Source organism: Sciurus vulgaris, assembly GCF_902686455.1.
Source record: "Sciurus vulgaris genome assembly, chromosome: 13".
NCBI lineage: Eukaryota > Metazoa > Chordata > Mammalia > Rodentia > Sciuridae > Sciurus > Sciurus vulgaris.
Genome location: NC_136474.1, coordinates 82,475,592 through 82,497,866, shown reverse-complemented (window position 1 = coordinate 82,497,866; position 22,275 = coordinate 82,475,592). Strand labels below are relative to the sequence as shown.

Here is a 22,275-nt window from a genome sequence, read left to right as displayed (position 1 = left end):
GACCTAGTCCTCCCAGAGGCCCCACCTCCTAAAACTACTACATTGGGGTTAACACAGGAGTTTGGGGGACAAACATCCAGGCAAGGCCCATTGGTCAGACATGGTTCAATAAATGCAGTGTGTGAAGGGAAGTTGATAGAGGTCCCAACAAGACCACCCAGACAGGTACCTCAGACGCCTGTACTCACAGACACAGGGCAGCAAATGTGTCCAGGGTGAACATTCCAGCAGCACATCTGGCCACACTCCCACCAGACGAAGAGGAAGAATTTGCTGTAAAGAGGGAGAGGGAAGGAGCCAAGAACGAAGTGTTTCTGAATCTCAAAATATCTACCAGGAGAGAAGAAGAGGCTGTTAATACTTGAGTTTACTATAATGCTCTGCACTTTCACAGTACTTTCCTACTGTTTTAAAATGAAAGTCTGATATTAGAAAGGGAAGATGGCCTTTATATACAGATCATCCATTTTCCTGGATGGATCCAACCTCAGACCAAAAATACATTTTTTAAAATCCTATCTATAATGAGAACGTAGACTTTTCCTTCTCATGATTCCCTAAACAATACAGCATTGTTTACACAACATTCACATGAGGTGCTAGGCATTGTAAGTAAGCAAGAGATGATTCAAAGCATATAGGAAGTCCTGCGTGGGTTCTACGCAAGCTGTTTTATGTAAGAGACTTGGGCATCTATGAGGGGGTATCTGCTTCATGTGCTGTGGGAGGGGGCGGAACCAGGGCACAGAGATGTTGAAAGCCGCAGAGCTCCGCGCTCAGCCCCGCTGGAAGTGGACCACAGGTCCTGAACACTCAGCCTGGTCTCCTGCCCACTGCACTGGCAATGAGAAGCCTAATAATGTGCCATTTCTGGTTCAGTTCTCTCTGTGAACAGGTTGCCACAAGAGAGAAAAGCAAATGCAATACGAGATGGAAAAACACAAAAGGAAGCCTGATATCGGGCAGTGGGGACCATCCAGAATGGAAGTTGAGACACATTGGCTTAGGACACAACTCATGAGTCTCTGGAAGAAATCGTAAAGATCTTACTTATATGACCAGTGCAGGATCTCAAATGTTACTGAGTCTGCGAATCACCTGGAGAGCCTGCTAAGGGGTCACTCTGCCTCTCCTTCCTGAAGGCTTGTGATGCAAAGGTCCAAGAGAGACCCAGAGTCTGAGTTCCTGCACGCTCTCTGGCAACACTTCCAAGCCTCAGCAAAGGGTGGGGACATGGTGGGTTTCACATGACCAATGACGACACATGCTGCCATTTATTAAGTGACTAGTAGATGTTAGGGATGTTTTGTTCATTATTTCTAATCTTTCAACAACCCTACAAGGGATTACTATATTCCTTATTTTACAGACAAGGAGAATCAGCTTCAGATAAATTCATAAAGTTGAGCATAGTGGTTAAGAACAAGGTTCTGCCGGGTGCGGTGGTGTACACCTCAAACCCCAGCAACTTGGGAGGCTGAGATAAGAGGTTGTAGCTTCAAGGCCAGCCTCAACAACTTGCTCAGATCCTGCCTCAAAATAAAACTTTAAAAGGGGCTGAGGATGTAGCTCAGTTGATAGAGTGTCCTGGGTTCAAACCCAGGACTGGGGAAAAAAAGAAAGGTCCTGGGTCTACCTGTACTATGTGACCTTGGCCAAGTAATTGATCTCTCCTTGACTTAGGTCCCCCCTTCCTGGTAAAATGGGGATGATAATCGTTACTTCCCTTCCAGTGTTGTCGTGAACTCACACCCCAGCTCTAAATTCTGCCCCAGTCAACAAAGACGATCAGCCGCCCATGCACATTCCTCCAGCCTCCAGGGCACTGGGACGCCTTTACTAGAAACTTCATGGGTCTGTTTCCCAGTGACCTCCCACTCCACCCACCTCAAGTCTTCCCTTGCACAAGGCAACTCAAGTTCTCTCCATGAAGATTCCCGTCCCCCTGTCCACCGCAGCTCCCTGCCCCTCCCCATTGCCCTGCAGGGTGATGCTCACCCCCAGCACTCACTGTAGGATCAACATTGATTTCCTGATAGTGTCTCCTAATAGGTCAGGTCCACCTGCGTTCCTGGCTAACTTGTAGGTTTCCCACAGTGAGTACCACAGAGTTGATTTGGTACCCCTAGCGTACAGGTGCGACGTCTCATAAGGCCAGATGTGGAATTGCTCGGGAAATACTTCCTGGATTCAACTAAGAACAGATGATATTCTGTGAAGATGATATTAGATGCCCTTGAATCCTTCGCTGGAAAGACACTTCTTTCTTGCGGTGCTGGGGATTAGAAAGTAGGGCCTTGTGCTTGCGAGGCAGGCACCCTATCAACTGAGCTTTCTCCCCAGCCCTTAGAAAGGCACTTCTATGGATAATTGAAGGACTTGCTGCAGTTCCAGTTTCTCAATCGGTGATGGGGTACCCATTCTTTGCAGTGCTGGTCGGCCTACTCATTCTAATCCCACTAGGTAAAGCAAGATGAAATTGGCTTCATAAGGTGCAGGAAAGAGGACAGTTTAAAGTGTATTTAAAGACCTCTCAAGCATCGATTCCAAGCAGCTCAGAACACAGTACATTTGGCCTCCACAAAACAGAACAGTGTGATCATCCCAAAATGATAAAAAAAAAAAAAAAATTCCAACCAGACTTCTAGCAAGCCCCTGAGAGTAGAAATCCGTAACCCTTTGGTGTTGCCTCTGGAATTTGCTGACTCAGTGATAAACAGACCTCTTGTGGTGTCCGCAGGACAGGGGAGTGGCTAGCCTCACACTTGCACGTCAGTGGGCTTTGTCCCATGTTTAAAAGCATTCTAAGTGCAGGACCCTGGGCTAAGGAGACTAGGAGTCACCAACACCCTGTTGTTCTTAAGGGAACGCAGATAATCGAGCTAGTCCAGCAAATCCACGTTTGGTAGTGTTCTAGGTTGAATTATGTCTCTACAAAAAGGTCCAAGTCCAGGACGGGCACGGTGGCACACACCAGTAATCCCAGCAACTCTGGAGTCTGACACAGGAGGATCACAAGTTGAAGACCAGTTTTAGCAATCTAGCAAGGCCTTCAGTCACTTGATGAGATTCTGTCTCAAAATAAAAAGTTAAAAGGACTGGGGATGTGGCTCAGTGGTAAGTACCTCTGGGTTCAATCCCAGTACCAAAAAATAAAAATAAAATAAACCAAAAAGTTTCAAGACCTAATGCCTGGTCCCTGGGAATGTGACCTTATTTGGAAATAGGATCATCATAGATGTAATCAATCTAAAATGAGGTCAAAGAAGGTTAGGTTGGACCCTGAATCCAGTATGACTGGTGTCCCTTAAAGGGAAATTTGGGCACAGAGAGACACACAGGAAGAATCCCCACAAGACAACAGAGGTAGAGATTGGAATGATGTATCTACAAGCCAAGGAGTGCCGAGGATGGTTGGTGACCACCAGGAGCTAGCAGGAAGACAGGGGACAGATTCCCCTGGAGCTTCCAGAAAGCTCAGCAACAGCTGGATTTCAGATTTCTAGTCTCCAGAACTGCAAGGTGATACATTTCTTTTGCTCTAAGCCACCCAAATTTCCACACGCTGGTCTTGGGAGCCCTGAGAAAGGAATAGAGAAAGTGATACTAGGATTCCTGGGTCTGAATCTTTGGGAAATAGCCTACAGCTGTGACAGGTTGACATATGTGACTCCATGGAAATGTTATAGGCCAGGCTATATGGGCAATGACTAAATAGACTCCGTTTTACCCTGAAGACTCCATGTCACGTACGAAATGCTTCTCCCATGGGAACACCCGGCCTCTGTACCCACCAACAGTTGCTTAGCATAGCATGTTTGCAACACATAATGGCAATTCTTATACAATGTAAAACTGTTCTTTTTTTAGTTCCTATTTTTATTGGACGATGTACCATGTGGGCAATGATTGTCTAGATGTTAGTAACCTTTCTTTAACTTCTACCCAGCTAAGATTGTTTCTTCCACTTCCCCTTCTGCTTATGATTTTAGGTCTTGTGATATTAGTTCGGAGTTGCGAATCACAGCAACAGCCACTTACCATTGATGTACTGACTTATGGTATAAAAACCCCTGAAACCCTATGGCCAAGGCTGTTCTCCCAACAGCTATTTTCAGACAGTCAGCTGGCCGGCTAATAGGACTCTCAAATCTGGACTTCTCAGTGGTGATCATTCTGTTAAGTCGCACCCCACCACACAGCTGGGTCACCCAATCATCACGTTCAAGTTTGAGCTCAACTCTCCACAACCCGGCGCTATATATTTTAATTCTCAGGAATTCATAGCAAGTCTGTTGGGTAAAATTTTACAACATCTTATGACAACCACTAGGCAGGCTTTGTCCCAGCCTGTGACCACAGCTGTCCCTTCCACCTGCTCCGCATCTCTTCCCCCGCGATACTGTGATCATCCTCTTTTCCTTTCTCCTACAGTTGCTCCTCAGCCTGACATTGCTGAGCTGCTTGTCCCCACACCTATAGAGGGAACATTGGCAGCTCCATCAAAAAGCTTCAAGGCATACCTGAAAAATCCCCAGATAGGGACCGTGGCCCTGGGCAGAGATGCTCTCTTTTCTACCCTTGCCTCTGGGCCAAAGCTGGAGAAAGGCCTTAACCCCAAACACTAACTTCCACTAACACCCACTGATCCCCATGTCCGCTCTGCTCACCAAACCAGGGTGAGCAGTTCATCAAGAAGGACCTTCTCCTCCTTCTCAGAGTGTGACTTTCTCAAAATATCTCTGTATTGATAGCAATTATTCCAAGTGTTTCATTTTATCCCAAAGGCCACTCTAGCTAGTAAGCTTAGCATTAGCCAGAAAAATTAAATCTCTTAAGTAAGAAAGACTATTTACTCATTAGACATAGGGAGTCACTCATTCACTTGAAATGCTAATTTTGTAATACCTGCTAGTGCATCTTTATTTCTAGGATATTTATGGCTTATCCAATAAGAATTGAATTTGATTCATAACAAATTGGGGAGTTTTGGTTTGTTTTTCTTATGACTCTGGGGATCAAACCCAGGGCCTCAATGTGCTAGGCAAGAATTCTACCACTAAACTATACCCCCCAGCCCTTGTTTGTTTGTTTTTTTAAAAAACACATGAACCCAAAGCTGTAGGGACTAATGATGATTAGTCAAAGACAAGTTAGGTTTATCAAAAACTAGCTGTGATATCAACACTTTAAAGGAGAACTCTGAATAACGTGTCCTGTTAGGTCTCTCTTTTAGATTACCAGAATCAATAGAAAAGGCTCAAATGAAAAAAGAATTTAGGCTTTCAAGCTTGGGCTCAGAAATTTGAAACACTTAGAGGAAGTCAAACCAGTTTCCGTAGGGACTCAACTTTATTCCTTCTCCATCGCTAAGGTCAGGGATGATGATAAGGCCACAGAAAGTTAGAGCCAGGTGGACTTGACAAGAGCCCACGCCTCGCTGCTCAGAGGGAGACCCTGAAGCCTGGGGATAGTAAGTGGTGCCCAGGATCACACAGCTGGGAGGTGACAACCAGGACCGAATGCTGGGCTGTTAACACGGATCCTCTGCAACACCCTGGCCTCCCACTGTCATCCCACAGGAGGGCCTTCTGACTGAGCAGGTGCCAAAACCTGGGCCCAAGCAAGGGGGTGCACACTGTGGAACCTGAGGCCACCCACCTCCTTTCTTCAGACCTAACAGGCAGCTGTGGCGAAGCAAGATGGTTTAACTCCACGTTGTTATTACATGAAGGTTCAGCTCCTGTCTCCTCTTCCTGTCTTTCTCATTGCTTCCTGCCTTCTCCAGGGCATCCATTACTTCTGCTCCCAGCCCCCAACTCCATTCTTTCAGGCGAGCGGATTGATCTGAGTGGAAGTTTGGCTCACTCCTTGGGGATTTTCAAATTTGATGCTGAAATCATAGTTTCTTTTGTACCTACCCAGCCGAGACATCATAGTCACATCCTCTTCAGCGCAGGAATCGGGGACACATATGCCCACGCTATAATCCGCTCCATCCTGGGAAACAAATGACACAAAGCTCTTTAATTTTAGTGTTCGCGGCATATATGCATGATCATTTCCAAGTAATGCCGCCACCACACCAACCATAAATACAGCAGATTGGAAGAAGGATAGAAGGGTGTTGAAAGGAAAAAGTTTTCTAACTTGAGACATGGATTTTCCATCAGAGTGGTTCCAGTGAAATGTCTACACCATCAGATGTGCATATATTTAAGTTAAAATGTATCTCCAGATTTAATGGAGCTGATTGTTTAAGAAACAGCCACCAATTTTGGATAATGTGACCCAATGAATCTCTCCTGCAGATTAGTCATTAAGTGCTGACTCCCCTATCATTTTCAACACAGTTGGCAAGTTGCCATTTCAGGGTAGCAGGACACAAGAATCAAATAAAGATTTTCTTAATAAATCAACCTGATAATTAGAATGCCTGTCCCAATAAAGAAAAGATCAAATTATAAATAAATTCTGGGGTATTTCTTCTAAATACATAACTTACCTGATTATGTAGGCCTGACCTTTCCCTGTGATATCAAAATCACTAATCTGCTTTGAAAATGACGTTTGTACATGCTGATTAAAGTCTCAAGCAATCATTATCCCAACCCTCAGCAAGACAAATGAGGCTGACCAATAATCTCCCTGTCTCTCTGGTTAACCATTGCAAGCATTTTACAGCGTTAATATCTGAGAGCTTGCATTTTTCATTGTTATTTCAGAAAATTGTTTTTAGACGACAAGTAATGTAATTTTCTTTTAGTCTTATATGACATGTATAAAGACTGTCCTGTGTTTAATAAAAGGCTGTGCTATTCCTAGGTCTTTTCCTGAGCTGTAAAAGGATTAACATGCTTTGAGGACAGTGAGCCCACATCACTGGTCAACTGATTTAGTAATGTATTCATAAAGTCAAGACCCATCTGCTACGATAACCTCAAATTGGTATTTAGAGCTCTGTTTCTGGGAAAAGGGTTATAGGTAATGGAAAATCTATCCTCCCTCTGGTATTCTAAAAATTGATGGGGAGTCAGGAGCTAGTGCTCAGAACTGTGTTCCAAGCTTCTTGGTTTGATCCACAGGGTGCCAAGCAGTGTTGTGACTCCTTGACAGTAAAGATGTCGAGGAGGCACTTAGTGGGGGAAATAGTGAGAGCCCTAAGAACCCCAAAAACAGAAGACTGAGCTTAAAGAGAGAGTCCAACGAACCCAAAGGACATGTTAGCAAAGGTACCGGCCAGGACTTGAACTTGGACTCCCTGTGAGGTCTTGCCCCACACAATGTAGTAGAAGGAATATCTCAAAGTCCCTGTGTTTTGGGGACAAGTGCCTCAAATAATGCCCCATACTCAGAAGAGGCTGAGCAAGTCTCCAGCAACTATTTCAATATTTAAAACCCTAGTGTTGACTCTTTGCAAAACCCGGTAATAATTAATTTTTTGTTTTTAATTAATAAAACCAATCAGTAGAGTTGTTCCAGGTCATGATACTCATTGACCTTCGAGAGCAAGCTGTCCCCGACACTCACCTGCAGTACATAAAGCTTGCAGTACTGCCCTTGGAAGCTCCCTGCAGGGCCCCGGGCGGAGAGGCACTCGCTGTATGATCCCAGCCTGTCCACGTTTCCATTAAGAACATTGCTCCCAAGCTTCCCCACAGAGTCAAACACTGAATTTCAAAGCAAAAGAAGTTTGCAAAATTAGCGTCCTTATGTCACTTTCAAATGAATTTATAGGAACTTGGCTCCACCTTCCAAACCTATCAAACGCTTATTTGACCAAAAGAAGGGGAGAAACAGATTTACTCAGATGCTGCTGCTCCCAGAGAGGCACTTTGAATACACAGCCTTGCTCATCACCAGGACAGAACTGTGAAGCACATTCTGGTGCCATGACATGACCTGTCAGCAGTTGCTGAAAAAGATGAAGTTTGACTTTTTTTTTTTTTTTAAATACATGCTGAGGAATGAAAAAATGTAACTATGATGTGGTAGCTTTTCTTTCTCCACTCACACACTCATGAGAAAATACTCATGTCTTTAAAATAAATATATATGAGTGTGGGACCTTATTTTGGAGAGAGTTATTTTTTTTAACCTTAGAGCCTAAGAGAGGAGTGATCAAAGTGTGAGGTCAATGCCATTCTCAGCCTTTGTCTTGCAAAGGTCCTCTTTTGCAAAGGTCCTCTTTTGTTTGCTTGTATTTTTTTCTTTCATTTAAAAAATTTACTTCCTTTCATATTCTTCATATATTTCTTTCCCTTCCCCAAGTTCCCCCATGCTGTATGTTTGAAGTGTATTCTCTCATTTGTAGGTGTTCTTGTTTTGTGTATGTGTATTTGCCACTTATATGAACAGTCATGTGTTTCCAATATCCTTCTATTTGTACACTTGTTGCTCAGTGCTTCATTTTTACTATTTTATGCACATCTATCTCAGGGTTTCTAATTGATGTACAGTAATCCATGACTAAATTTGATTTAGCTATTCTTCAGGACACATAAATGGCCCCAACCTATGCAAACACATGGTGATCAATTCCTTGCACCTGTGCAGGCACTCACACACATACATGTATATACACACACACACAGACCCTAGGTAACAGACAAATCTATTACACTGTGGGAGCAACAACTAACATGAGGCCAGAATGTGCCAGGCACAGCTTTAAGCACCTTCCCCTTGACCCTGGGAGATAACAAGAGAGGTAACCATTCTAATCCCATTTTCCAGATGTGGACACTGAGGGAAGTCAAGGCCTCACCCAAGGTCATGTTACTAATAAGTGGTGGAGCAGGTAGGAAAACTGAGGCCCAGAGATGACAGGTAATGTGCATGCCACGTAAACATGTCACTTTGTGTTTGTTCTTTCTTCACTTTTTATTGTTTTATTTCATGTTGTAAATATAAGTGCCAGTAAAAATCAGAGTTAGGTGTTCAAACTAACTAGTGAAGATTGGAGGTGAGTGTTTAATCCAGTTTAACCTGAACTCATAACCCTCTAAAATAGACAAAAAGGTTCTACTTTAACTTGTCAGTTTGGAAAATAACTTCTTGTATGTAACTAAAAATAATGAAAATATTCCTTAGAGTGAGCAGAGAGAAAAACCCAAATATAGCTCCTCAAATTCCCCAGCTCCTCTCACATGGCTGTTTCTCCTCGTGACCATGATTGAGTCCCTGAGGTTTCACCCATTTTGTCCCAGGGTCCCTTGTGTGGCACACCCATCAAAACCTAAATGTGGTATCAATATGTAATATGATTATATAAAATATAATAACAAAATATAATAATTATAACCTAATAATAGTAATGTGTAAGTTCTACATTATGATTTCCAACCTATTTTAATTAAACCTATTTTAATTTAGTGTCAATTTTGTTGAAACATTCACAGACTTGAAAATGTGGGACTTAATGGATTTTAAGTTAGATAACAGTTGAGATAACAGTATTTTGTTTACATGTGTGCTTTTTTCAAAAAAGGTCTGTGCTATTTTGAAAACCTCCTGGCCAAAATTGGGCAAAAAATCCTTTTGACCATTTGTAGCCAGCAGTCATCTTTTAAGCTAAAATTGAAACCATGTCCCTCCCCTCTTTTATTTTTTATTCTTATTTTTTGTTTTTTTTTTGTGTGTGTGTGTGTTGTGTACCAGGGATTGAGCCCAGGGACACTTAACCACTGAGCCACATCCTCAGTCCTTTTTTTTTTTTTTTTTTAATTTTCAGACAGGGTGTCTTAGTCAGCTTTTTTGCTGCTGTGACTGAAAAACCTGGCCAGAACAATTGTAGAAGAGGAAAAGTTTACTTAGGGGCTCAGGGTTTCAGAGGTCTGAGTCCATGGACAGCAGAATCGATTCCTTGGGGCTCAGGGTGAGGCTGAACATCATGGTAGAAGAGTGTGGCAAAAGGAAGCAGCTCACACAATGATTAAAAAGGAGAGAGAGAGAGAGAGAGAGAGAGAGAGAGAGAGTCCACTCTCCAGATACAAAATATATGCCCCATAGCCATGCCCCCAATAAACCACTTCCTCCAGCCATACCCAAACGGCCTCCAGCTACCACTCAGTTAATCCCATCAGGGATCAGTTCACTGATTAGGTTAAAACTATGACTCAATCATTTCTCCTCCAAACCTTCTTGCATTGTCTCACACATGAGTTTTTGGGGGACACCTCACCTCACCTCACACACACATAACCCAGGGTCTAGCTAAATTGTTTAAGGCCTCGCTAAACTGCTGAGACAGGCCTCAAACTCATGATCCTCCTGCCTTGGCCTCCTGAATTGCTGGAATTACAGACATGAAGCACCACATCCAGTTCCTCCCCTCTTCTAAACTCTTCAAGTCGCCATAAGACAAGTTACCAGGTAAAGAGAAAACATATTTACCACATTTATAACAGCATTCAGAAACATACAGAACCTTATAAATAAGTTCTTAAAAAAAAAAAAAAAAAGACGCATGCCTGTTATCCCAATGACTCAGGAGGCTGAGGCAGGAGGATTGCAAATTCAAGGACAGCCTTAGCAATTTAGCTAGACCCCCATCTCAAAATAACGTATAAAAAGGGCTGGGGCAGTAGCTCAGTGGCAAGTGCCCCTCAGTTCAATTTCCTGCACCAAAAATTAATTAATTAAAATAAAATAAAAAGTCAAAGAAACTGCTAGGCGCAATGATGCACACCTGCAATCCCAGCAACTCGAGAGGCTAAGGAAGAGGACTGCAAGTTCAAGACCAACCTCAGCAACTTAGTGAGCCCTTAAGAACTTAGCAAGACCCTGTCTCAAAATAAAATACGTTTAAAAAGGGCTGGGATGTGGCTCAGTGATTAAGCACCCCTGGGTTAAATGCCTGGTACAAAAAAAAAAAAGTCAAAGAAACTGATTAAAATTCCATAAAATGTATAAATAGGAGACTCTTACAGAAGGAAATCCAACCAACCAATAATAGGAGAAAGCCATTCAGTCCCACCAGTAAACCACAATTGCACATCATTCTTCTTTGTCTGTTTGGTTAAAATTTAGGCTGACATGGTTATGTCAGAACAGGAAGGGCTGGTCCACTCCATTTGACCTCCTAGCAGCCATTCTCCCACCTAACAGTAACTGGGTTTTCTTCTGGAGAATTATGGCTCCCCAACTGTGCTCAATCTTGACAAAAAAAATCACATGTCCTCTCGTCATAAAAGTTGAAGGGGTCCCTGAAGCCTGCTCCTGTCCTGCCCGCCCGTCACCCCTTCACGGTGACATGAGGTTGACTGTTTCCCAAGATTTGGAAGGAGTGAGACAAGGACCAAGTAATATGTGGCTTCCGTCCACCCACCAGTGCCCTGCAGAGAGGCTGTGGAATGGACACTGCCATTGAGACTGGTCCTGAGTGGTCCACAGGCCAGGCTTTGTCCTTCCTCTCCATCTCATGAGCTGCCCCATAGCTTGCCAATAGCTGCTCTTTATATTGAACTTTACCAGAGTTGGTGTCTGGAGTTTAACCCAAGATTCCTCCTTAACTGATATGCCTAGTGACCAGAAGTTCAATACCTTAGAATCTGCCCAGGGAAACACACGTGAGCACACATTGCAAGATGCTTGGGATGGTAATGCTTATAATGGCCATAAAAATAGCATACAGACCAATAGGGTGAACCATATGAAAGCACCATTTTATAGGATAAAACTAGTTTAATGTTAAAAGTTTCAAATAGTTCTATCTCTCAGGAAATAGTTCAATGAACAATAGGATTTTCATGTTTCAGAATACCATGCAAAAACAAAAAAGTAGATAAACATTATTACCTGGGAGAAAAAAAAGTTCAAGAACACCTGCAATCCTGGCTACTCAGAAGGCTGAGGCAGGAGGATCACAAGTGTGAGGCCAGCCTCAGCAACTTAGTGAGGCTCTAAGCAACTTGGCAAGACCCTGTTTTAAAATTTAAAAAAAAAACAGGGCTGGGGAGATAGCTCAGCTGGTAGAGTACTTGCCTCGCAAGGACAAGGTCCTGCGTTCGATCCCCAGTACAAAAATTTAAAAAAATAAAAGTAGAAGGTTGGTATGCAGCTCAGTGATGGAGCACCTCTGGGTTCAATTCCCAGTACAGGAAAAGAAAAAAAAAAAAAAAGACAAACTATAAGTACACTAAACAACACATTTTCCTATTAGATGTATACACACAAAAAAGCAAGAAGAGGGTCCTTGGAAGTTCTAGAAAAACACACACCATTGATAACAACACTTCCTTATCCAGGAAGGGGTCTGATATTTGAAAGAATTTTAAAAAACCTTGAGCTTTGTATTGTTCAGATTTCTTTACGGTGTGGATAGATTCATGTATTACTTATAGTAATAAAATATAAATGCAGTGTGTTAAATCAGGGTGCTTTTTAACTTCTTCAGTTGTTCCCCGTTGTCTGGAGCAGGGCTTGGTCAAGCTCACCCCCGTTTGCCAGTGAGGCTTTGTGGGCACACAGCCACCGCCATTGTTTGCATATCGGCAGGGCTGCGTTCGCAGGGAACCAAATGGCAGCTTGAGTAGTTGCCCCAGGGCTGTCTGGCCCACAGAACTGGAAATATTTACTCTTTGGTCCTTTAGAGAAAAACTTTAAGCTTCTTATTTAAAGCTGTGATTCTCACTCCTGGAACTTTTTTTTTTTTTTTTTTTTTAATACTAATGCCCAGGTTCCAGCCTTGCTCAGGATAACCAGTCAAGTGTGGCTCGGGCATGCATTGCTTTTCAGTTCCCCAGGTGATTCCCAAGAGCAGCCAGGTCTGACTACACCGACCTCTAGGATGAACCAGATTCCCAAGACCACGCATTTCCTCCGCTCCATCGTCAGGACACAGCAGGCTGGCACTTGTCTTTCTGCCTGGTTTGTCCCTCCTTCTCCTCTGCTGGCAAAGTGAATCATCCTTTCTCCGGTCTCGCCCAGGAAATGGTCCAGATCTTGCTCAATGCGTCACAACTGTAAAGTATGTCATTGTGTACCTGTCCCCATGAAGGCAGGGTCACACCACATCTTAGTTCATGTACGTCTCAGAGAAGGAGCCCAGCGAACACTTGCTGAATTGAATTAAACTTTGACAAAGTTGGTTCAAATGCCACACATTCAACTGGGCACACTCATATTCCCAGCCTTTCTGGAGGCTGAGTCAGGAGTATCACAAGTTCAAGGCCAGCCTAGGCAATTGAGCCAGGTACTGTCCCAAAATAAAATTGTAAAAGGCTGGGGATGTAGTTCAGTGGTATAGCACTTGTTTACCATGTGAGAGGCCCTGGGTTCCATTCCCAGTACTGCCAAAAAAAAGAAGGAAAAAGCAAAATCCAGCTTCACAAAGGTATTTTGGTCTTCACTGTCCCATAATAAAAACAAACGATCATGAGATGCATTTATTATAAACAGACTAACCATTTTCAAGTACCTTCTCCATCACTGATGGGATATCCCACACTCTTCAACCTAGAGTTTAAGAGTCTGGAACTGTAAGATTTGAAGGGACAGAAACAAGAGAGGTGTCAACATTGAGTCCGTGTACCCCTTGGGTAAACGCTCAGGGGCACTTGCAGAGGGTACCCAACTCTTCGTTGGAGAACATTAAATTCTAGCTTCCCTTCCCCTGGGCATTTTGCGTTGCAAACTGGTCGCATTTGTGGTTGTCCAGCTAAGTTTGTTTTGTGTGCTATACAAAATTTCAAATTCACCTCCTTTCTGATTATGAACTCGAATGGACAAGCTGCCCTTTTCCAGCCTCAACCCTAATTAGTTTCTATCAAGAAACTAAAGAGATACCAGGGCATGGCCGCCATCTAAATCTAAATCATCGTGCTTGTCAGGGGAGGGGGAATAGAATAAACTAATGACTAACCACACCTGCTACTTCAAATCCCATGGTACTTATTCCAGATTTTCATTTTCAAAAGATTAAAAACAACTTGTTTCAATTCTGCGGGCCTAATTGGCAGACAAATCTTTCTCATAAGGTGGCAACGATATGTGGATATTAAAACAGGCAGCCAATTAATTTCTGGATTTGAATGAAAGAAAGACAGACCTTGGTCAACTGACTAGAATTTTAAAATGTGATGGGGGCTGGGTGGGTGGCTTAGTGGTAGAGTGCTTGGCTAGCGAGCACATGCTCTTGGGTTTCATCCCCTGCACCCCAAAAAATAAGTCAATAACATGTGATGCTTTACACGATGAAGTTAAAGGCAACAGAAGCTTCTGGAATGCTAGGCCAGAAACAAATCTTGAAAGAAATAATCACCTTCAGCATTAACAGCAAATATTTATTAAACACCTACCAGATTTTGTTTGGGTACAATGGAGATTTTTAAAACTAGAGTTGGATAGTGGTTGCCCTATGGTTGATGATACAGGGCACACACATAAAATGCTGACCATCCTGTGCCGGGGATCTCCATGCCATCAACTTCATGTCCAACTCCCAAGTCGGGCTCTTTGCAAACACTCCCTGGCTGTTCCCTTTGTATCTGGTCAATGATTAATCTTAGACTTGCAGACAAGAACAGCATGTATTTTCATGTCCTGTGGCTACTATAACAAATGACCACACGCCTAATGGCTTAAAACAATAAAAAAATTATTTTCTCACGGATCTAGAGACCAGAAGTCTATCACTGTGACAAAATCAAGGTGTTAACAGGGCTGTTCTCCTTCCATAGGCTCAAAGGGAAAATGTGTTCGTTGCTTCTTTCAACTTCTGGTGACCGCCAGCCTCCCTTGGCTTGCAGTCATGTCAGTCTCTGCCTCGGTGGCCACATCACCTTTGTGATGTGTGTATGGATGTCACATCTCCTTTTGCGTCCCCCTCTTAGAATATGTGCATCTGCATAGAGGGCCCAACTGAATAATCTAGAATAATCTCCCCATTTTAAGATCCTTAAGCTAAGCATATTTACAAAGACCCTGTTTTCAAATTTTTCAAGTAAAATTTGTAGGTTTCCCAAATCAGGATGTAGACAGCTTTGGGGAGAGGGCACGTTGCCACCTACCACAGCAAGGGTATCTGATAGCCAGCAAACCTGGAAGTTCCCATTGAGCCCTCCCTGTCACCCTCCCGCTAATGGGCTCTCTTTGATTTGTGCATCTTCTCTGTTCCAGACTCTGGCACCAGCAGAGGGACTGGCACCGAGTAGAACACCCTACAGATTGCAGGCTGGGTGGGAAAGAGGCGACATCCAAAGGCTGAGAAAACATCCTCTTCTGATGATGGAGAACAACGGCTGGGGCTGGTGACCGGTGTCCGCTTACCCCCGGACAGATAGCATCTGAGGGCCACAGCTCCCAGGAGGGAAGACAAAGCACACAGATGAGACAGGAAATAGTCGCTCCAGGAGATCAACTACGAAGCCCAAGGAAGCCAGCGACTGGCACAGGAGGCGAGACATCCTGGCCACAGGGACTTCATATAAGAATCAGGGACAAAAAGGGTTAAGAAAATCTGAGAGCAAAAGTAGCCACTTGGGGTAGATTTCAAGGATGTTATGAGATGAGAGCAAACAGGAAATGAACAGCCCTGCAGGCTGCTAGGGAACCAGTAGGATCCCCTCCCACACATCACTCTGTCCAGTGGAATAAAGTACAGGAAAATGCAGAAGTCACGTGAAGCCCAGGGGCCACAGTGCAGAGCAGAGTTATGATTCCATGTGGGTGCTTCTCCTGAAAAGCCTCTGCTGCAGGCAATGTCAGGAATGGGCAGCCGTGATTCCATAAACAGCTTCCCATAGGTCAGCTGCATCTCAGGGAGAATGAGACCCAGGCCCTACCCAAGATGAATTGGCTTGTTTTATTCCATCCCAGATGATAAACACATGCTTTTAATTCCAGAGAGTGGATTTGACAGGCCATAGTGATCTGTATGCATTTCTGAATTCATTTTCTAGCGCTGACGTAACAGATCTCCACAGACTGTGGCTGACAACAATAGGAACTGATTCTCTTAGGTTGTGGAGACTAGAAGCCTGAGATCACAGGGTGGCAGGCTTGGCTCCTTCTGGAATCCGTCCTGTCCTCTCTCCTCACTCCTGCTGGTTGCCAGCAGTCCCTGGCGTTCCTTTGCTTCCAGATGCAGCACTTCAGTCTACGCCTCCGTTGCTGCCGGGCAGTCTCCCTGTGTGCGAATGTGGCCAAATCGTCCTCTTCAGGATGCCAAGCATTGGATTGGGGCCCACCCTCACCTAGTATCACCTCATCTTGACTGCCTGCGAAGACCCCACTTCCAAGTAAGATCACATCCACAGGAAGCAGAGAGTTAAGGTGTCATCATATCTTTTTGGTGACACAATTCGGCCCTCAACACTTTCCAAGTGGGTGGTTTTATAAATTATACTGACATAAAGGACGTGTGGCATGCTATTAGTTTGCTAGCATTGCCATAACAAAATGCTACAGACTGGGTGCCTTAAAAAACAAGAATTTATTGTCTCATAGTTCTGCAGCCTGTTGTGTCCAAGATCTGCCTGTCGGCAGAGATGGCCTCTTCCAAGGCCTCTCTCCCAGCTGCCAGATGGCTGCCTTCACACTGAATCCTAAGCTGCCTGTCCTAATCCCTCCTTTCTATAAGAGAACCTGTCACTGGATGGAGACTCTCTCTAGCCATCTCACGGTAGCCTCATGTCTTTAAACAGCTGATCTCCACATACAGTCAAGAGTTGACTTCCCGAGGTTAGGATTTCAACACGATTCAACCCTTAATGCACACAAGTGACACATAAGAGGAATATCCACAATGTTCCTTATATTATTCCACATATAGCCAATTGATCCCCACAGAATCCTTCATTGGCTCCACCCCCCGCACCGCAAACTCTTGCATCCATAGCTATTCCTTGATTTTAGTTGACCACCAAAGATCATCCTGACATGAATATTGGTTGGTATTTCTGTTCATCTTAATGAGTAATATGAATGTGAAAAAAGAAAACAATATGTCAAAACTGCACACGTTTGTCTAAGACATGCTGAACTAGGTGACAGTCTGAGTGTTGAAGAATATTGCCTCACCTTTCTGTGGTCAGTGATGGCAGGGCTGCATGCTCTACACATCTTTAAATCAATCTGCATTCCTAACCATGCCTCCATCAATTTCTTAAGTAGAGACAATCAATGAAACAAGAAAGGAAGCCCCAACTTGTAGCAATTACTGACCCCTATGGTGAAGATCTCCCTCCAAGACTGATTGTACTTCCCAACGCAATGTCCTGACATGGAGACAGAAGGCCGTGAGCAATAGTGTAGCAGTAATTCTCACCGTTCAGACATGAGCAATGTCAGCAGCTTCACGAGCACCGGTGACAGAGAGCTGGGGATGTGACCCAGCGGCACAACACTTGCCCGGCACGTGTGAGGCCCTGGGTTCCATCCCCAGTCACACACACACGAACAGATAATAATAAAGTGTAGTACAATAACCAGACAGTGATGGATGGTGAGCCCTTATTACTTTTGTTCTGCACAATTTAATTGTGAATATACGTGATTTAACCCTTAAAAATAACTTTTCAACATCCAGTTTTGACCAGTTAGCAATTGACTCTGGCAAGATAACAAGATCAGCTGTTACATACTGCTGAACCTAAAAGTTGAAATTTTTAAAAAGCTGCTGTAGATTTCCAGAATGAGGGACATGCAGCCTGGCTATTTCACAGGTGAGCAAATTACTGGGCTTGGGTGATATCATAGCTGGCTATGCCTAGGGGACTGACAGCTTAGCACAACGCATAGGATTTGAGGGTGCCACCTCCGGTCCCTAAAGCTTGATTCATTTACAAGTACAATGGGGAAAGGGACCAAGTACCTTGGAAATGTTCTAGAGGTCAGATAGAGAAAAGGAAGAAGGAAGAAAGGCAGGTCAGCAAGGCAAGACATCCCAGACAGGGCACAGTCCCCCACAAGGGAAGAGGTGAATGTCAAGAAAGAGGCAGCTGACACCACACTGGTCAAAGAGAAAGACAGCTGAGAAGTCCATCAGGAGGCAGGATGCCAGGATTCTTTTAGGATGCAGTTTCTGTATGTGATAAAACATTATGTGGATTATGGAGTTTAAAACAACAAAACGAGAACTGAAGAGACCAGATCATTCACTTGAAAGCGCAACAGTAAACAGAGATATTAAATACAACCCCAAGGTGTGGCAAAATCAATGCACACAAGAGTATTTGGTGCATTTTTTTCCCATTAAGATGGTAAACCCAGGTCTGCTATAAAGCAAATGGAGACGCATAGTGGAAAGGAAGACATGGAGCCTCATTTTAGAGATGGCAGAGGAGCCAGACCATCCTACCTGCTCAGACTGAGTCTCTAGACATCGATCCTTCTCTTGCTCTAGACCAGCCTCGACTCCAGTCCTTCTGCAAGACCAAACCTCCCTGCATGTATGCCAAGGGTCTTCTATCCACCCTACCCCTTAGCACCCACCCATTATCCAGAGCCTGCACGGCCTACACCAGTTACCATCTCTGCACCACTGGGGATGGTGTTTTAAAATACAGTTATGTGGGGCTGGGCTGTGGCTCAGTGGTAGAGCACTTGCCTAGCATGTGTGAGGCCCTGGATTTGAGTTTCAGCACTACATATTAAAAATAAATTAATAAAGGTTCATCGACAACTAAACATATGTATAAACATTTTTTTAAATGTTATTATGCAATATTTAATACATTTAAAAGTCATAAAAAAACAACTCTCTTCTCATCACTTAGCTTAAAACAAACTTGATCACTCATTTGAAATCTAAAGTGTGCCCCGGATATCTCTACTCTTACGCCCCCTCCCAACCTGTCTCAGGACTGAATTTGGAAGTTCTCAGGTTTTCCTTGACATTTGTACTAACACATTCAGCAGCACAGGGCCTTCATTTGCACTAGTTTAAACTTACATACTGTATATAATCTTCTGCAACTTTTTTTTTCCTTCTTGGTGTTATTTCTGCATATTAGTGTGTTGATACATATACCTCTCATCCCTTTTTGCTGCTGGATCTTTTGATTATTTCAGGCAATGATCAAAAATAGGCTCTGAATTGGGTGCTCGAGAATCTGACCATCGTGCACTGTGATAATGCAGGCTCAAGGCCTATCTGTGCCACTTGCTTCAAGTCAGATCATTTACACCTCTGTGACTTGGTTTCCTCATTGATAAGTAAATGCTAATAATTCTCTCCACCTCCTTAAGGGGGCTTTTTGGGACTCAAAGGGACAACTGCACAGGGCTCAGAAGGGGACCTGCCCTGTCCAACTGCTCACTAGACTCTGCCATCCACATGCCTGTCAGGAAAACCATGCTGAGAACCAAGGTCAGAAATACACACTGTGCTCAAAAATCTCAGGCAAAATGTCAGAGCAACGATGCCAAGTGTTTTCTGGTACATTAGAATGAAAATCAGTTAAAACAACTACAGATAGATGTATCCATCTATTAGCATAAATTAAGTCACCTGTGCCATGCCACTTAGGTTTATCATTCAATCATTCAATTCTTTCTCAACTACTTATCTTGGGCAATTTTTTTTTTAACTAAAAAAAAAAAGGTTTTCAGTTTTCAGGCTCCCACAGATGGAACATGGTCGGTGCATGACTAGAGTAACTTGTGACTGTGACTAATGATGACAATATGTGCCGCCACCTCATCACCAGAAATCTGAGCCAGCCACCGCACCTTCTGGGTTCTCTTGGCTGGCTTATTTGGCCGGTGTTTGTCACAATGTTCCCTGTCAATATCACCAAGTGTTGTAGCAAAACATGATCAATTCCAAAACGAGACTTGAAGAATGGCTACTGGACTTAATTGGGCTTATATTTTATCACCATTTCATTAGATACCAGGACATCTGATGACTGTAGAATAGCAACTGCTTCAAATCATGTCTGACTTTAAATTACCCTACATTTGATCACAATGCTTTCCCTTATGATATATATTATGCTACTAAGTGGTTTTCAATACAAAATAAAGTAGTCATGAATTCTCGAGGGAAATGAAATTGCTATGTTGGTTTATCTGACTCTTCTATGTTTTTCTTTGTTAGCGGTTTTCATCAGCCACAGGGAATCATGATCCTGGAGCAGTTACCCCACTGAAAATGAATCCCATTTCCTGACCCTTTAGCTGCAAGAACAACTTTGGCAAACAAAAACAACAAATTGTAGCCGCTTGAAGTCCACACATATCACATGCAAAGAGTCAGAGCATCTTCCAACACGTTCATTAGAATCCAGTAGCAAGCGCATACATAATGGGCAAGAACATTTTCCCTAAATAACAAAGCAACTCATTATCTACAGCAGACTAAACGTCTAGAAAAAGAAATAAACCAAGCTATGCCATGGGACAGTAAAATGTTATCAACTTCAATATTAGTAATCAGTTTAGAAACAATTCTCTTCTTATTTGAGGTTGATCCTCATGAGACTTCTGACTAGACAGGCAATAGAGCTTTCTGCAATGAAGTCTCCTCCCTTTTTGATTCCTGGTGCAATTTGTAAGCTAAGCCTCTCTTCACTTCCCTATTTGGTCCTGTGTTTTTAATTTTCACAAGTTTGTTTAGCATCCTTCTATCACAAACCTCAGACTGCCCAGTATCCACCTTCCCAATGGGCCAGGGAAGTCTACTTACTTCTCAGAGCGTATTCTTTGGGCTTCACTGAATTCAAATCAGAAAGGAATTCATTGGTATCTTGCATGCATTTGGGAGAAATGTTTCTTGCAGGAAAAACAAAAGATAATTGAAAAGAGAGCAGGCAAAACAGTGAAGTCGAAGCCATTTTTATCTCTCAAGCTATCAGGATAAACCTCCCTTCTTAGACAAAGGGCCTTATATTTAGGAAGCACTTTTCTATAACCTGTTGGGGGTAAATGTGACATTGCTTGCTCCTTAACAAGCAGAGAGACAAGCCCTGTCTTTTCAGCCACCTGCAAAGCAACAGAGATGAACAAACCATGGAAACCAATTTATATACAACTTGTTATTGTTGAGTAAAATAGCTGCTAAGCATGTTGGCACCGCCGACCACCTGGCTTCCTTTAGTTATGCAGATTAACCTTTCCAGCTAACATGGATAAGACTTGATTTTCTCCAGTTAGATGCTATGGTGGATGTCTCTGGGTTTAAAAATATCCCAATGACGTTAAGTGGCAATATTTGGGTTTTGCCCAGGAACGATGATTAAATCCAACCAATGACATGTTTGGACAAATGATAAGGGCTTTTCTGTGATCAGGATAGATCATGCATCTGTTGATGGCTCTGCTGGACTTTAAAAGTGGTGTCAGCCTTGGAGTGACGCACTCCCCCACAGGAAGGAGAAGCCATCGCAGTGGGGCAGATGGACACACGTCCATGCAAGCAGATTTAGAGCACACATCCTGGAGAGGAAGTGATGCTGACGAAAGACGGGGTACCTGTGCTCACCAGCATCAAGGGAACATAGAGAGGGTCAATTGGAATTCTCATGGTGTAAATATTGTTCCAGAAAGGCTTTCTTTAAATAGCATTAGATTCCCATTTAAAAGGTGCTGCAATGTCTGGGAATCTTGTTTACATGCTGAAATACATCTGCCCAGGGGGTGTTTGTGACTCGGTACCACCTCCTGCTGGCCGGTGGGTTTCAGAGCATCTTCCAGCCTCCCAAGCCACTGCCTCCTTTCTCGAATGCGCCTTACTCGCTCCTCAGCGTGCCCTTCTGTGTCCCTCCTCATCTGGAGCCTTACTGTCCACTCCCACCTACTTACCTACTTGCTGGGGGGAACAGACCCTGGGAACAGCCAGTGCTCTGTGCTGCCCGGCTGCTCTGAGTGCTCCTTTCACATACTCACGTGGAAGGTGTCTTCCTACTCCAGCCTCCTTCTCTTCCACAGATTGGAAGCTCTGGGAGGGCAGGCACCATCCTCCTTTTACCTTCTCGGACTTTACTCACAGGCTATTCACACCATGATAAGGAGTCAAACCTGTCACGACCCATCTGTCCTCTGCAATTGGGCTGTCTCAATGACCTCATCTGGGAAATGAGGATGATCATAGTCTAGACCTCTCAGAACTGTGAGATTTAAATAATAGTTTTAAAGTACTAAAAGAGTATTTGACCCATTGAATACTCAAGAAATATTAGCTGTAGTTTTTATATTCTAAATGTCCACTACACACCTGGCAGGTGATGGTATGTATTTACATTAGACATCTAGAAAAGGCACACACAAGGGGACCTGGCAGACTCTAACCTGTCATAGATCCTTAATGAACAGCAACTATTGCAACAATGT

The 22,275-nt window shown here is 43.5% G+C and overlaps 1 protein-coding gene across 4 annotated transcripts in view; it reads right to left on the bottom strand.

Annotated features, from left to right (window-relative positions):
- Nucleotides 1-20,780, bottom strand: part of LOC306642859 (O-acyltransferase like protein-like) — a gene marked incomplete at its 5' end in the record, with an annotated part of 52,591 nt that extends 31,811 nt beyond the window's left edge. Inside the window, 4 exons of one of the 4 annotated variants that reach the window (XM_079108685.1) lie at nt 189-330; nt 5,922-6,000; nt 7,531-7,670; nt 20,633-20,780. In XM_079108685.1, coding sequence (XP_078964811.1) covers nt 189-330; nt 5,922-6,000; nt 7,531-7,670; nt 20,633-20,780 — 509 coding nt within the window. Of the gene's footprint in view, nt 1-188; nt 331-5,921; nt 6,001-6,505; nt 6,779-7,530; nt 7,768-20,632 lie in introns of those variants that run through there. The other 3 variants (XM_079108683.1, XM_079108684.1, XM_079108682.1) reach the window with 3 other exon arrangements.
- Between the last annotated feature and the right edge of the window lie 1,495 nt (nt 20,781-22,275).